The sequence below is a fragment of the Mus caroli genome, unplaced genomic scaffold (genome assembly GCF_978045245.1).
Source record: "Mus caroli unplaced genomic scaffold, Mus_caroli_1 scaffold_12, whole genome shotgun sequence".
Classification (NCBI taxonomy): domain Eukaryota; kingdom Metazoa; phylum Chordata; class Mammalia; order Rodentia; family Muridae; genus Mus; species Mus caroli.
The window spans coordinates 119,438,677-119,455,420 of NW_028227267.1; the positions used below are offsets into that span (position 1 = coordinate 119,438,677).

Below are 16,744 nucleotides of genomic sequence, written 5' to 3' on the forward strand. Positions count from 1 at the left end.
ATTATCCCCAGAGGTAAATTGAAATGTACATGCAGACAAGAGGGGCTCTTGACTGCAATTAGACATATATGATCCAAGGTATCCTGGCCATTCATTAGCACTAATTGTTTGAGGAAGACGATCAGAACAAATGATTAAAATGTAGGGGCCATGACGAGGATTAAGAGCCCGTGTGACAAAACGCATGCTCTCAGCTGTAGTGATGACCCCCTTTGCGAAGCTGTTCTGATCCGAGGGCTTGCTTGGTGTTGCTCTGCGGTGAGCTCTTGGGTCTGAGCGAGACCTGGTGGTGTTTATAACAAACAATGTCTATCTTTCTTTCTTAATTAGTGGGAACTACTGTGCAAATGTTGATATTTTGTAATTGAATATGCTTTCCACTTTCCTGGCCCTTTAGGCTATTATGGAAGTCTGTTGGTTTTGCTAAGAATCTGCTTAAGTTGAGTGTTTGGTTGTGTTTCTTTGCTTTGCTTTCTTTAGAAGGTCAGATACCAGGGAAGACCACGTGAAAGTTTGCTAGTTTGCATGTTTGACTGCTGGAGACATGGGTTTAGGCTGGCTTTGAAATTCCTTAGTGCTGGGATCGCAGCTCCCAGATCCTTGCCTAGTTTGCAAATAATACCATAGAAGGGCAGGCAAATTCACCAGGTCCTTTGGGAGTTGAAATTTCTAGTAGGGTTCCAGAGATCTGATGCAAACTAGCTGGGAATGAGTTAGTTGTTCATGAAGGTTAGCATTCTGCAGGGTTCCTAATGGCTGGGGGATTAGACTATGGATCCATCTGTGCCAGATGGAGCTTTATCACAGGCATCTTTGATAAAAGTAGGGTCCATTTGGAGAGATAGTTGGTCATTGGAGCCCCTCTACCTTGACAGTCTTGTTACAGAGAGAGAGAGAGAGAGAGAGAGAGAGAGAGAGAGAGAGAGATGAGAAACATTGAAGAAGTGAAGAAGAGAGAAAAATGGATGGAAAATGGGACAAGGAATTCCCAGAGGACTTGGGAACTTTGTTAGGCAGGCAGAAGTGGAAAACAGTGTATCCTACAATAGATATTCCATGCTGTCTTGTTGGTAGCCCTCAGTTTTCTCTTTGTATTATGCTTGAGTTTCTACAGTACTGGAAGAGGCATCTTTGGTGCCACAAGAACCAGCAACAGGGCCTGGGAACATAGCTCAGTTGGTAGAATGCTTGCCTCATATGCAGAAAGGCCTGTGATTCATTCCCAATAAAGTCAGGAATGGTAGCACATACCTATGATGCCAGCACTGGGCTGTTGGCACAGGAGGATGAGGCATGCAAGGTTATCGTCAATTATATAATGAGTTTGAGGCCACCCTGAGCTACAGAGAGCTCTCTCTGAAAGGAAAAGAAAAAACAAACAAACAAACAAACAAACAAAAAACAGCAAAGTCTTTCCAACAAGGGCCTAGCCTTGTCACCCAACAATACTTCTGAGGTAACTTCCTCTTAGCCTATCATTAGCTACTCCAAAGGAAGATCAGTCAGTACCACTATTAGACAAGGTAGATGATAACTTTGTAAAATGCACTATCATATTATAAACATACACACACACTGTCTGTCTCTGTCTCTGTCTCTCTGTCCTCCTCTGTGTGTCTTTCTGTCTCTCTGTCTCTCTTAACTGTCCTTAAATTTAAAGCAGTTTCCAGGAAGCCTTTCCCTAGATGGAGCTGGAAAGAGTTAGTTTCTTTAGTCCATTAAACATTGAAAACAAAACCGAAAGTCCCATCTATGTTAGGAAGAGACTCCCTGCTCCATCTTGATTTTCATCATGCTAGCTCTAAATAATTATGAAGAAGGAAACAGTCTTAATCTTATTGTGGGTTCCACACAATCAAAGCTGCAGTGCAGGATTCAAGATCGCAGCTTGCATTCACAGCTTTTGTGTGTGTGGTGTGTAGGACTGGCAATTAGACCCAGGCTGTGTTTCTTCCTTAAGAAATTATTCAGAGAGAGAGAGAAAGAGAGAGAGAGAAGAAAGAAAGAAAACAAACGAGAGTGAGAGATCGCATGCAATATTATATGCTCACAAATGTCTACAGACCAGAATAGTTTAGGGACTGTGGCCAGCAAAGATATCAAAATTCAAAACTATGTAACATATTGGCCTCATTTTCATTGAGATTGACACTTGAAAGGAATTTTTGAACAATCTGGAAAGAAACAAGAGATTCCACTAATCAAGATCGGTTTCATGACAGTTATTTATTTAAAAAAAAAAAAAAAGGTGGAAGAACCATTTTTTCAAAGTTGCAGGACCATTTTTTTCCCCCGGAGTGAAAAAAGATTCTGCCTTGATTATTTCTCTCTATCAAAGAATCCAGTCCAAGGGAGGCATATTAATTTGACGTATGTAGCAGCCTTTGAACTTTAGAAAACTGTAACAGGATCTGTCCGGGCTGCCGTAGCTTAGTTGGTGGAGTGCTTGCTCAGTATTCATGAAGACCTGGGTTCCATCCGTCACACTGAATAAGTAGGGCATTGTAGCACACTCTGATGTTGTGCTTGGAAGGTGGAGGCAGGGGAATCAGAAGCTCAAGGTCACCATCTGGCTACCTACTGAGGCTAGCCTGAGCTACGTGAGATAAAAACAATCAGGAATCGTCTGCTGCATCCATTAGGTCTACAGTTGTCCTTTCTGACCTTGAACGAGTTTAAAGACAGACTTTTCTAGTTCAAATCTGCTTAATTACTACTAAAGTTCTGAACGACCCACGAAGCATCATCTTTGCTTCAACTGTTCCTTTTACCATGGAAACACCCAGTGCTAATAGAGTCTCGTACGTGGGAAGAACTTAGTGGACATTTATTTTTATTTAAAATGTTTGATTTTCGATTTTCTCTTTACTTTACACATTGCTTATATATCATATCTTACATCATACGATTTGAACCACTTCAGTTTTGTAGTGGAGATGCTACTATTTGTTAGTGGCTTTGTCTTGGTTGGTTGGTTGGTTTGAGACAGAATCTCTTATGTGCCTCTAGCTGGCCTGGAATTCACTGTGCGTCTCCCAAATACTGGGATTGCAAGTGTGTGCCGCTTGCACTTGTGTTCATTTCACTCAGCTTGTTTAATTATTTGGTTACACATGGATGATTGTGTGTGTGCATGCTGCGGCATGCGCGTACAAGTCAGAGGGGTTTGATGGAATTGATTCTCTCAAATCGTAAGGTCCAGGGATGGGATGTAAGTCCTTAGGCTTGGCAGCAAACACCTTTACAATTTGTGCTTTTGAAAGAATTTCACTGCATTGCCCAGCTGGCCTTGAACTCTTAGACTCCAGGCTCAAGTGATTCCCCTGCCTCAGGCTGTGGAGCTACAGGTTAGTGGATAGGTTGGTTGCTATGGGAATGCTGTTTCTGATACTCTCCACGGGGCTGTTTTTGATATATTTATTACTAAATATTGTCTTTTCTGTACTCGGCTTTAGAGTGAGATCTTGGGAATTGGAACATTGGACAGTTGAGCTAGATCTGTTCTGATGGTTGTCTTGGTTGACTTATGGGAATCTTCCCCTTTTTTGGTGATACAGGGAGTACCAAGGACCAAAACTGTGAATGGTCTCTACTGACACAAAGTGAAGCCTGGCTGGCAAATCCCTTAGGTTTTTCATGATAATTGACCAGGCCCTTTGATCTTACTGTTGTGCTGTGCCTCAGTTCCCTGCAATGGGTTATCATTTAGTCTCTGAGACAAGAGTCCAGGGAAACCCTCCTGGACCACACTCTAGGGAGCGCTAACAATGAACTGTTGAGGTATAGCATTCTGCTTCTGCTCATGGGAGGGCATGCTGTCAATCTCAGCTTGGGGAGGCAGAAGCAGGAATGTCTGGGGGGGGGCGTTGGGAGCTCCTTTTGAGCCCGTTGTATTTTTAAGAGCCCCAGAAAGAAAAAAAAAACAAAAAACAAAAACAAAACAAAACACAACCCTCTAACTGTATTGTGTTCTTCATGTGGCTGGGAAGATACAAGGCTCCCTTCCTTCTTTATTGAGACAGAGTCTGGCTATGTAACCCTGGTTGAGTGGACCTCTCCATCATGTAGACCAGGCTGGTCTCAAACTCACAGAGATCTGCCTGCCACTGACTCCCAAGTGCTGGGATTTTAGATAGATGCTGACAGTAGGAGGTTTCTTTCCCTTCAGTTTCCCACAGAACTTCTGCTCCTCTGAAGAAGATCAAGAAAGTGTAGGATTAAGGAGAATAACCTCTAACAGGCACATGCTTTCTTGTCAGTACCCATCATACACACACATGCACACACACAGACACTCATGGACACATAGAGATACAGACATGCACTCACACAGTCACACAGACAGATACACACACAGACACAGACATGCACACACACACACACACACACACATGTGCATGCACACTTATCCTTCTACCTACCCCCACTTCTCCTTCCTGTTTCCTTCCTAATTTGTACTTTCCCATCAGCCCAGCGTACATCCCCTCTACCTCCATCTTTACTCTTCCTCATCCTTTTTCTTCTCTTCCTCCCCTACTCTCAAGCATCCTTGACTTCATCAGCCTCCTTACATTGGACTGGTTGGTTTCCCTTGCTTTTGGGCAAATGTTCCTCTTTGTCCCCAGGGATACCAGTGCCCTGAACTTGAGCCACTCTGGAAATGCTGTACTAATCGATAGAGACAGGATGGAAGCAAGCATCTATCTCCAAGTGGGATCCGCTCATGACCAGTGCAAGCCTGTGTCTCCAAGTGGGATCAGCTCACAGCCAGTGCAAGCCTGTGTCTCCAAGTGGGATCAGCTCACAGCCAGTGCAAGCCTGTGTCTCCAAGTGGGATCAGCTCACAGCCAGTGCAAGCCTGTGTCTCCAAGTGGGATCAGCTCACAACCAGTGCAAGCCTGTGTCTCCAAGTGGAATCTGCTCATGACCAGTGCAATCGTCTGGGGCTTTCCCTGTTGGAGAACTTGCTACTTTTCCCAATCCACACTTTCACCTGGACAGCTAGAATTGGGTGGCCACACATGGTAGACTCACTGGGTGGCAGTGAAGTGCTTCTGAATGGTGGCCATCCATGTTTGTGCAGTCAACAGTCCTTACTTAAGAAAGGTTTGTGGCAGGTTGTTCTTACATTCTGTATGCCTGATCCTGATTCTGAAGATCAGTAACCCTGCATGTGTGTGTGCATGTGCGTATGTGTGTGTGTGATGTCTATGTCTCTGTGTGTGTCTCTGTGTGTCTGTGTGTGTGTGTGTATCTGTGTTTGTGTCTGGGTCTCTGTGTCTGTGTGCATGTCTCTGTGTGTGTCTGTGTGTATATGGTGTGTGTCTGTGTGTGTGTGTCTCTGTGCATGTGTGTGTGTCTCTCTGTGTGTGTCTCCATGTGTGTCTGTGTATTTGTGTCTGTGTATGTGTGTCTGTGTGTGTCTGTGTCTCTGTGCATGTGTGTGTCTCTGTGTGTGTGGTGTGTATCTCTGTGTGTGTCTCTGTGTGTGTCCCTGTCTCTGTGTGTGCCTGTGTCTCTGTGTCTGGGTGTGGTGTGTGTGTGTGTGTGTGTGTGAGATGGGTGCACCATGCCAAACAGATTCAGCACTGTCCTTTCTGAGATGCTGTGTCCCCCTGGCTGGACTTAAATTCTTGGGCTCCCACCTCAGGCACTCGCATAGCTAGAAGGTTTGTGCTGTCCTGCTCATCTTTGTTATTATTTTGTTGTTGTTAGGCAGCGCTGGGGACTGAACCAGGGCCTCACTCATATTAGTCCCAGGCTCTATTACTGTGTTACAGCCCCAGCCCTCCAGCTCTTATTTTCTTATCCTTGTGGTAAAATATACAGAGCATTACAACAAGCCATCTTATTCATTCCTCTTTGTATAGTCAGTGATTTGAGTATTTCAAACGTGCAGCTACTGCCATTACTCACCTCCATCTCCTGAACTTCTGCTTTTTTTTCCCCAAATCCAACTTCACATCCTGTGATCAACAGTTTACTCTTTTCTTCCCCTTACCTTCTAATAATCACCTTTTAACTTTCTGGATCTTGTTTTTGCCTGTGTGTGTGTGTGTGTGTGTGTGTATGTGTGTAGTGTATGTTGTGTGTATATACTGTATGTATGTATGTTTGTGTGCTGTGTGTGGTGTCTGTGTGGTATGTGTGGTGTCTGTGTGGTATGTATGGTGTACGTGATATGAGTGTATAGTGTGGTGTGTGTATGTATGTGTGTGTATATATGTGGTATGTGTGTGTATGTAGTGTATGCTGTGTGTATGCTGTGTGTATATGTATATGTGCTGTGTATGCTGTTTGTGGTATCTGTGTGGTATGTATGTGCTGGGTGTGTGGTATGTGTGATATGAGTGTATAGTGTGTGGTATGTGGTGTATGTGTATGTATGTGTGGTATCTGTGGTGTTTGGTGTGTGTGATGCGGGTGTGTGGTGCGTGTGTGTGTGTTGAGATGGTTTAATGTGTAACCCAGCCTGGCCTTCAACTGATGATCCTCCTGCCTAAGTATCTGGATTGCTGGGATCAAAGCCCTAAGCTGCCCACATCTGTCTGTATGGCTTTGTCTTCTTTGGGGACCTCTCAGATGCAGACCATGCATTATTTATCCCTGCGTGTGTAACTTCTTCCACTGTGTGAAGGGTAAGCTGAGCTTTGGGCATGGGATTTGTTCCCTTTCTCATTTTTTTTTCTTTTTTTTTTTTTTTAAGATTTTATTTATTATATGTAAGTACACTGTAGCTGTCTTCAGACACTCCAGAAGAGGGTGCCAGATCTCGTTACGGATGGTTGTGAGCCACCATGTGGTTGCTGGGATTTGAACTCTGGACCTTCGGAAGAGCAGTCGGGTGCACTTACCCACTGAGCCATCTCACCAGCCCTCCCTTTCTCATTTTGTGTAAGCAGAGATCCTGGCATCAGGGTCACTCCTAGGAACCAGCTTTGCCCCCTGTGTTCTTGTAGTCTGAGGTAGCACCACTTCAGGCACCACCCCACTGTTACCAAAGCCAGGTGTAGGACTGCATACCTGTAAATCCAGCACATCGAAGGAGCCACATGACGCTGAGGCCAGCCTGGGCTACATGGTAAGACCATGCCTCAGGTAAAGAAGGATGTCTGCTCTTCGCTCTACAAATACTCCTTTCCTAGGGGGTCTCCTGCCAAGGAGATAAGAGGACATGCTTGGTCCATGGCTCACCAGAGAGGCCTCAAGGCAGACAGGCATGGCCCATGGGTCATGCATTAGAAGTGAACCCACATGGAACTTGAACCACGTACTGTACGTGTCTGCTTTGGATACAAGACTCTTCTCTACTTTGGCCCTAACAGATGCTCTTTTGTTCAATGGGGGTTTGCATTAAAAATATTTTCTTAGCTCTTATGGGCAAGCCACACACCTATGTGCAGCTTGTAGGAAGACAAATAGTTGTTATATGGCTCTTCCATCCACGGAACACCCCCTGTTCTGTGCGCCATCGCCATAGTAACCAACACAGTTTTTCAAACTAGGGAAGGAATCTCTAGGGGCACTCGGGAACTTAGCAAAGTGAGAACATAAGTGAAGCCTAATCATAGATACTGGCATAGACACCTGATTATTAATAGCTGAAGCCAAGTGGAAATTAATAAGTGACTTTTGCTGTCGTTTTGAGAGTAGGAAGGATGCAGTCAGTAATGGGCTATTATTTTCACTTAACACACAGATTCTTCAATACCTGTGCCTGATGCCAGACCAGGTCAAGGACTCAGCTTTTTTGCTTATCCCTAGTGCTAGGAATTGAAGTAGGGTCTTGCACACCCTAGGCAAGTGCTGTACCCCTGGGAACCTGCCCAGCTTTTAAAAAATGTGTTGCATGTATGTGAGTTGCATGTGCATGTGTGTCATAAGCACGCAGACCAGAAGACAGCTTTTGGTTTGCTGTTTAGGAATGCTGTTCAACTCGTTGGCTGACCAAGTACTCTACACTGGATAGCCAGTGATTCTCCGGGATCTTTCTGTCCCTGATGACAACTGTACACCTCCAGGCCTGGCATTTTGACATGGGTTCTGGAGGCTGAACACAACTTTTTGGTTTTTGAGACAGGGTTTCTCTGTATAGCCCTGGCTGTCAGAGACAGGGTTTCTCTGTATAGCCCTGGCTGTCCTGGAACTCACTTTGTAGACCAGGCTGGCCTCGAACTCAGAGATCCGCCTGCTTCTGCCTCCGGAGTGCTGGGATTAAAGATGTGCACCACCACGCCCGGTTTTGAACACAACTTTTTGTGATTAAGAAACAAGCAGTCTACAGGCTGAACTATCTCCCCGGGCTTCAGGCTTCCCTACACCCCAGTTTAAAAAAAATATATTTTATTTATTTATTTTTTGAGACAGGGTCTTGTTATACTGCGGTGTTTTGCCTGTAACCTACTATACAGCCTAGGCTGGCCTTGAACTGTCCTAAGCCGCTCAAGAGCTGGGATTAGGGCTGGTGAGATGGCTCAGTGGGTAAAAGCACCCGACTGCTCTTCCGAAGGTCCGGAGTTCAAATCCCAGCAACCATATGGTGGCTCACAACCATCTGTAACAAGATCTGACGCCCTCTTCTGGAGTGTCTGAAGACAACTACAGTGTACTTACATATAATAAATAAATAAATCTTAAAAAAAAAAAGAGCTGGGATTATAGGCATGGCTCAGTGGAACTTGTTAAACAAAAGCTTTTGTATCACAGGAGCTAATACACAGTGGGAATACTTAGCACCCTTGCCTGAATACTTAGCTGCACATTAGAACCATGAAGGGACCTTAGGAAAAGCCTGAAGCCCCGGTATCACCCTGTACCAGGGATGTCACAGAAGTGTCAGAGGAGCCAGGAAACAGACAACTCAGGACTTCACTCATCTATAACTCTGGGAACTCCACTCAAACAAAGGCAGATCCTTGACTTTGCCTGTAACCTACTTTGCCTGTAAAAGAATTCCAGAACATGCGGGTATGAAGCAGGGTTGGAGTTCTTCCAAAGGAGGTTTGTTTGACAAGGTGTGGTGGTGTTTGCTTTGGTTTTAGCTTTTTGAGACAGCGTCTTACTACATAGCTCTGGCTGTTCTGGAACTCCAATCTGTAGACCGGACTACTTTGGGACTCACCAAGATTGCCTGCCCTCCCAAGGTCTGGGATTAAAGGTGTGCTCCATCTTGCCCAGCACCTAAGTTTAGTGATTTTTTTTGTTGTGTTGCTACTTTAAGACATGGTCTCATGTAACCCAGATTGGCTGAGAATGTCCTCGAATTACTGGTCCTTATGCTGGGTTTACAGCCATGCCACCATCCCCGGCTGCATCTGATAAACCTTTAAGCGCTCCCAGGTATTGGACTCTTAGGTTGAGAACTCCCCTACCTCCCCTACCTCTAGGACCTAGGTAACTAGATGAGAAAGAAAGTGGATGAAAACCGGGCCAGGAGGAGCCTCCCTCAGAAATGTGTCCTCTAAAAAGGGTCGCTCAGTAGAGATAATTCACCATAAGACGGCCACATTTTTCCCCCTCATACTTTGCATATAGTTTGGATACATTTACATGTTGACTGTGATGAGGTAATAACTCCCAGTGTGTAGGATAAAATAAGTTTGATCTTGTCACCTACTGTGTACATCAGCAGTCAGTGCTGAACACAGCTCGAGCTCAGGACAGATTTGGGAGCAGTCAGGGATCAGAGAAGGAAGAGGATGCAGTAGCCGAAAGAGAAGAGAGACTTGCAGAAACCTCCATCCTTCTGTTGGAGCAAGGACCCCTGTGCCCTGAGGCCCCTAGAGACCTCAGAGTCCACAATGAAACTTGAATTTAAGGTCTCTTGGTATATTCCTTCTTTTTATTCCAAATATGTCCTGCCCTTGCCTCCTCAACCCTCACTGTATCCCTGCCTTGAGCCTGTGTGGCTGTCCTAGGGTTTGTATTCCTGCACAAAATATCATGACTAAGAAGCAAGTTGGGGAGGAAAGAGCTTTATTCAGCTTACATTTTGACATTGCTGTTCATCTCCAAAGGAAGTCAGGACAGGAACTCACGCAGGGCAGGCACTGAGGTCATGGAGGAATGCTGCTTACTGGATTGCTTCTCCCTGGCTTGCTCAGCTTGCTTTCTTACAGAATCCAGGACTGTCAGCCCAGGGATGGCACCATTCACAATGGTCTGGGCCCTCCTCTCTTGCTTACTAATTGAGAAAATGCCTTACTGCTGGATCTCATGGAGGGACACATTTCCTCAAGGGAGGTTCCTTTCTCTGTGATCATTCCAGCTTGTGTCAAGTTGACACACAAAACCAGCCAATACAGTGGCCTCTCACTGTGGAGCTCATTCTGTAGAGATCCCTGTCTGGATAGGCCATGTGGCTTTGGGGACACCTTTTCACCTTGCTTGTGTCCTGCAGCCTGGGGCCTTTGCATGCAGCAGTGACCTAGGCAAGGTACTTGGTAAAGGCCTCTACAGTGTTTCCAAGATCTGAACAAGGCTGTTGTCCCTACATCCTGATGTCTGGTTCTCTTCCCATCTTCTGTCAGAATACTAGGTCAAACTAGTATTTTATAGGTTAAAACCAGTCAAATTCCAGCAATTTCAAGTCATTTGGCTGTATGTTTTCCACCATGTAGTATTGCTGTTCTAAACCTGTGAAATGCTTTCATTAGGTTTGTTTTTTAGCCAATTATAAAAGAAATAAGAAAGTAGAGTGACATTGTTTCTGATAGTTGTTTAAAATAAGGGAATCGTGCAGAAAGAGAAGTCATAACTCCTAAATGTACACTCTAGTGCCATCTCCCATCAAATCTCAAGGAACTTCCAGGCATTTCTCACTGAAGATTTCACTAAGTGAAGATACTATTGCATTTACAATGCTACATCTTCCATTTAAAATACCAAACAGGAGGCCAGAGAGATGGCTCGGTGGGTAAAGGGTCTTGTTGTGTGAGCCTAGTGGACAGAGTTTGATCCCCAGAGCTACATAAAGAGAGAAGGAGAGGACTGACTGCCAAGTTTTTTTTTGCCTCTACCTGTGTATGCACAGGCCTACCAACACTCTTACATATGGATCTCACACACACACACACAATAAGCAAAAGACTTAGAGTTAAGATAAGAATCGAAACTTTCTTCATTTGACATTAAATATCTTTTGTTTGTTTGTTTCTTTTCTTTTCTTTCCTTTTCTTTTCTTTTCTTTTCTTTCTTTCTTTCTTTCTTTTTTTTTTTTTTTTCGAGACAGGGTTTCTCTGTATAGCCCTGGCTGTCCTGGAACTCACTTTGTAGACCAGGCTGGCCTTGAACTCAGAAATCCGCTTGCCTCTGCCTCCCAAGTGCTGGGATGAAAGGCGTGCACCACCATGCCCGGCAATATTAAATATCTTTGTAAATATTTTTCAGCTCTGTTAAAGTAAAGCTTACAAGACTTTCTATTGAAAGCATTTTGATGTTCTGATGCATATCATGAAATTATTTATCCATTAACTGGCACATCGTTACCTCTCATTGTTAATGCATATTTGATCAGAATAATTAAAATCTACTCTCTTAATAAATTGGAAGTACAGCCAAGCATGGTGGCCCACGCCTTTCATCCCAGGACAGCCTGGACTACACAGAGAAACCCTGTCTCGAAAAACCAAAATAAATAAATAAATTGGAAGTACAAGATGTATTGCCAGTATAATCTCCAGGATTTATCCATTTTTTGGCCACAAGTTTGAACCCTACCAACAACTTCCTACTTTCCTTCCCTTTCTTTACCGTCTCCTAGAAAGTCTTGTTGAAAATCACACTACTACCCTAGTTCTAAGAGGTGGACCTTGTGTAAGGGGGTATGGGTTGAGCCAAGGTCAAAGTCTGGTGTCTTCTTGGGTGCTCTCACTTAACCTGGAACACTATTTAGTTAGACTGCCAGGCCAGCAAGTCCCCAGTGTCTGTCCCACCAATGCTGTAATTACAAGAATCTATCAGTTCAGCCTTGTAGGTTTAAACATTTTGGAACTCTGAAATCTAATTTGTTACTGTGTTTTTGTTTTTGTTTTTTGATCTAGGCCTCATTATGTGCCCCAGGCTAGTCTCAAACTCAAGATCTCCCAGTCTTGGCTACCCACTTCTTCTGCTTCCTCTTTTCTTCTCCCCCACCCCCAACCTTCCACCCCACCTTCTTCAATCTCTAGGCCAGGCTGACCTCCTATGCAGCCATAGATGATCTTGAAGTGATTCCCCCTGCCTCACCTCCTAGGTAGTGGGATTGTAGTTGTAAACTACCCCATGTCCTTGATCAATTGTTGGGAATACACCTAGGGCTTTGTTCATACTATATAAGCACTCAAACCACTGAGCTACACCTGTAACACCTGCTTCAGCCTCTTGAATACTGGGGTTATAGGCATGAGCCACTGTACTGTGCCCTGAAATTCTGGAATCCACTAAAGACTTCTCATGGAACACTTGGAAGATGGATGTAGTTACTTTGTGTCAGTTTAAGTTTACCATACCTGTTTCTTAGTTACGTCTTAGCTGTGTAGATGTTTGGAATGATCTGCACGTTTCCTGATGGTCACAGGGTAGACAAAGAGGCTGTGGCTGTTGCTACAACAGCAAGTGCAGTCCCAGCTCTGGGATGGAAGTGTGAGGCAGGAAGCACTTGAGTTCCAGGTTCATTAGTGCTCTAGAACAAATCCCTGTCAAGGAAAAACAAAACAAGAGCAACAAAATGGAAACCAAAACCCACCCTACACCACCACCACCACAGCCACAACACCCCAAAACAAGGTAGTTGTTTTGATATCCTCACGTACTGAAGTCTCTGTCAGGCAGTTTCACGGGTGGCTCTAACTGATTTGCTTTTTGTTCTTATACAAGGCCCTATATTTTTCCTATTTCTTTGTATGACTTCTTATTTTTGATATTGAAAACTGAGTATTTGAATCAAAACATGCAGTCAAGTATGTGAAGATTGCCCAGGGTTTGCCCTTAGTTTGTGATCAGCCTGGGTGCCACAGGGATGAGTCAGGGGTACGTATGTAACAAGAACATCTCAAAAAAGCCAAAAATAGGTGGCTGTAGTGGCTCGTGCCTTTAATCTCAGTACTTTGGAGGTAGAGGTAGGCAGATCTCTGTGAGTTCAAAGCCAGCCTGGTCTATATTGTAAGTTCCAGTACAACCTGGGCTACATGTTGAGACCCTGTCTTACAACCAAAAAACCAAAATAAGATGAGAGAGATGGCCCAGCTCCTAAGTGCAGAGGGCTGGGTTTAGCACTGACATCAGCTCTGGTGACTCACAACCAGCTTCAAGGGACCCCAAAGACTACATGTGGACCTTTCCCACCACCAAATACCAATAATAATAATAATAATATTTTTAAAAGCCGAAAGGAATGAATGGCTAAGAGCAGAGTTTGGTCACAAATTTATAAATACAGAATTCCATTTTGGACTAACCCTAGTCACTTCCCTTGCAGGAAGGCATCCCTCGTGGCCAGTGTCTGCAAGCCTGGATACAGCTCGTTGTCCAATCACAAGTATGTCCCCCGGAGAGCAGTGCTGTATGTCCCTGGGAATGACGAAAAGAAAATAAGGAAGATCCCGTCCTTGAAAGTAGATTGTGCCGTGCTGGACTGCGAGGATGGTGTTGCAGAAAACAAAAAGGTATGGCGTGGTTTCCAGATGGAGTGAACCTGGGCTGGCATCTGTTGCTTTTGAGCTAGCCTTGTTTATCACAGTTTGGAGGTGTCTGTTGACCTCAGCCTTCTGTCTGTCCGTCGTCCTCTTTATTTATAGCATTTTTTTTTTTTTACTTCAGCCAAAAACATTGGTTTTTAACTATTGCTGTTATGCGTCTTCTCTGAAAGAAGGGACGAATCCCTTCAAAATATATCTTAAAACCACGATATTCAATAGTTATGATTGGTATGTGTATAAATAGGTAATCAAATGTGCTCTGTGGTATTGGTTAGCTTAAGTAAATTGTTGCCCTAGCCCTCAGCCCCCGCCCCCCCCCCATGATCCTAGGGGGTAGGGGGTGAGAAGGCGTCAATGACACAGATCCTGGGAGCCAGGTAAGAAGCAGAAGCAGACTCATTTAAAGAAAACATGATGGGTACCTATATACCCTCCGCCACACACACCCAGCTCCCTGTCCCCCACCTCCACCGCCCAGCCAACTGTTTGTCCAGCTCCCCTGGCACCACAGCCAATTGGCTGTCTGGGTCACGCGCTCTGTCTCTGGGTGTCAGGCAGATACCTCTGGGGTTAGTGAATGTGGAAAGCACCTGCTGCACATGCGTGGGTCATGGGATGGGGAATACAGCAAAGGAACTCCCCCCACCTCCTTCTTCCTCTTATTCTGTTTTTGTTGTTGTTGTTGTTTTGAGACAGTGTTTCTCTGTGTAGCCCCAGCTGTCAGATGCCGAGATGCTGTGGCTGAGTCATTATTTCCCTTCCTTACTTAAAGAGTTGTGTACAGAACCCAGAGCGGCTTATGACTTCTGACCTTACGGCCTGACTAGTTTGTGAACAGGAGTAGATGGAGTGTTCCTGATCCTTCCTCATTAAAACAAAATTGTTTTTAATTAAAAAAAAAATTGTAAGACAGGATCTAACTGTATATCCAAGCCGATCTCAGCCTTTCAAACCTTCTGCTTCCCAACTCTGTGCTTCCTTCTGCCATTCCTCTGGGAGACAGAGTCACACCACCAGACCGGGCACAGCAGCTTATCTGGTGGTTGAGCAGTAGGCACTTTGGTTTCATATTGTTTTGACAAACTTTATTTTTATCTTTTATGTGTTTTGTCTGCGTGCACGTTGTGCACCCTGTGCATGCAGTGCCCGCAGAGACCAGAAGAGGGCATTGGATCCTCTAGAACTGGAATTACAGGTGGTTTTTACCCACTTTATGAATGCTGGGAACCTAACCTACACCCCCTGGAAGAGAAGCCCCTAAGTGCTGGGCTATCTCTCTAGCCTCCCAGTTTGTTTAACTTTATTCATTTTGTTTTTCCACAGTGGAGTTTCTCTGTGTAACTCTGGCTGTCCCAGAACTCACTCTGTAAACCAGGCTGGCCTCAAACTCAAGAGATCCACCTGCCTCTGCCTCCCATGTGCTGCTGGGATTAAAGGTGTTTGCCAGCACCGCCCTGTGTTATTTTCAAGCTTTTAAGTAATGAACATACATTTGTTTGATAATTAGGTGAAATATGTAAATCTGTATAATAATAGTTTATGTATGCATGCAAATGCCGTGGTTGAAGACATGCTTTTCCCAACCTTTGTTTACCCATCAGATCCCTAGGCCATCTGGATCCCTGCTCTCTGGGTAGCTGCTTACTCCCGTGATCTGAAGGAGTCTGTCTGAGCTGTACAGTTTTCCAGATTAATTGCTTTCCTTGGAGAGTCTAGCAAACAAATATTTGCCTTAATTAAAAAAAAGAGTTAATCTCCCATATCTTCATAACGATAAAATCCAGATTTCCCAAGTATTTGGGAAAAGATTAGAATAAACGACTTTGGTATATAATTAATACAATTAATCTCTTTCTCCTAGACATTAAACATAAATAGACTTTTCTTTTAAAGACTATAATGCGATTCCAATATACCCCTCCCTAAACTCGTGTACTATGCTCTAAGATTAGATACCAGGTTGTAATTCCAGTCCTGTGTAACCTCAGGCAAGTCACTTTACTTCTTTGCCTCAATTTCTTATCTATACTGTGGGGATGACAATATCTTCTTTTGTCAGGGATGGGGATTATTACTGGAGAAAAGTTGATAAAGGGTCTGTGAGTAGCTTGATTTCCTACAGGAAATGGGTCAGATAAAGCCTGTAGCAATTGAGATTAAAGGGTGTTTATGTCCTCGCTGTGCTGCAGTAAGTCCGTGGAGGCCTGGAGAAAGTTCTAACCCTCTTTCTTAAGTCTTGAGGCTGTCCTCTGGGACAATGTTCCTCCTTCCTGTTGTATCTCTGCTTGTTTGTGGGTCTGTATACTCGGCCATTCTCTAGCCAGATAGCAGTCAAGCTACTAGTTAGAAGCCTGAGATGAGCTACAACTACCATCTTCAGTTATGTTTTCATTCAGTGTGTGTGTGTGTGTGTGTGTATATGCTTTTTTGATTGGGGGAGGAGGGGGCTTAGAAACAGGATCTCAGTATGTAGCCCTGGCTGTCCTGGAACTTGTTACGTAGATCTGACTGGCCTCAAAATCACAGAGAGCCACCTGCCTCTGCCTCCGGAGTACTGGGATTAATGGTGTGTGCCATTATGCCCAGTTGCATGCATATGCTTATATGTGTGCACATATGTGTAGGTGACAGAGGTCAACCTTGAATGTCTTTCCTCGGGTACTCTCTGCCTTACTTTTTGATACAGTTTATTGGCTAGTAGATTAGGTAAGGCTGGCTGTCCAGTGAGTCGAAGGGATCTACCTGTCTGCCTCCTCAGTGCTGGGATTACAAACCTGCCGCCACACTTGGCTTTTAACAAGGGCCCTGGGGTTTGAAGCCAGGTCCTCCTGCTTGTGGGTGGCTGAGACACAACACAGGTGTGTACTTGGAGTTGGCTCGAGACAACCCAAGACTACGTTCTCAATACAAGTGAGATTGCTTTATCCCAGAAGGATAGAGGTCAGGAGATAAGAGACAAAGAGAGTAGGTAGAGGAAGAGGGAGAAGTGGGGAGGGAACAAGGGAGAGGGGGAAGTATTATTTGTTCTCGGTGGGGGAACAAAGGACTGCTTTAGGATAGAGAGGTGA

General features: G+C 44.5%; 1 protein-coding gene across 1 annotated transcript in view; it reads left to right on the forward strand.

Moving 5' to 3' along the window:
* Window positions 1-16,744, forward strand: part of Clybl (citramalyl-CoA lyase) — a 223,200-nt gene that overhangs the window by 115,906 nt on the left and 90,550 nt on the right. Inside the window, exon 2 of the mRNA XM_021181768.2 lies at window positions 13,457-13,643. Coding sequence (XP_021037427.1) covers window positions 13,457-13,643 — 187 coding nt within the window. The remainder of the gene's footprint in view (window positions 1-13,456; window positions 13,644-16,744) is intronic.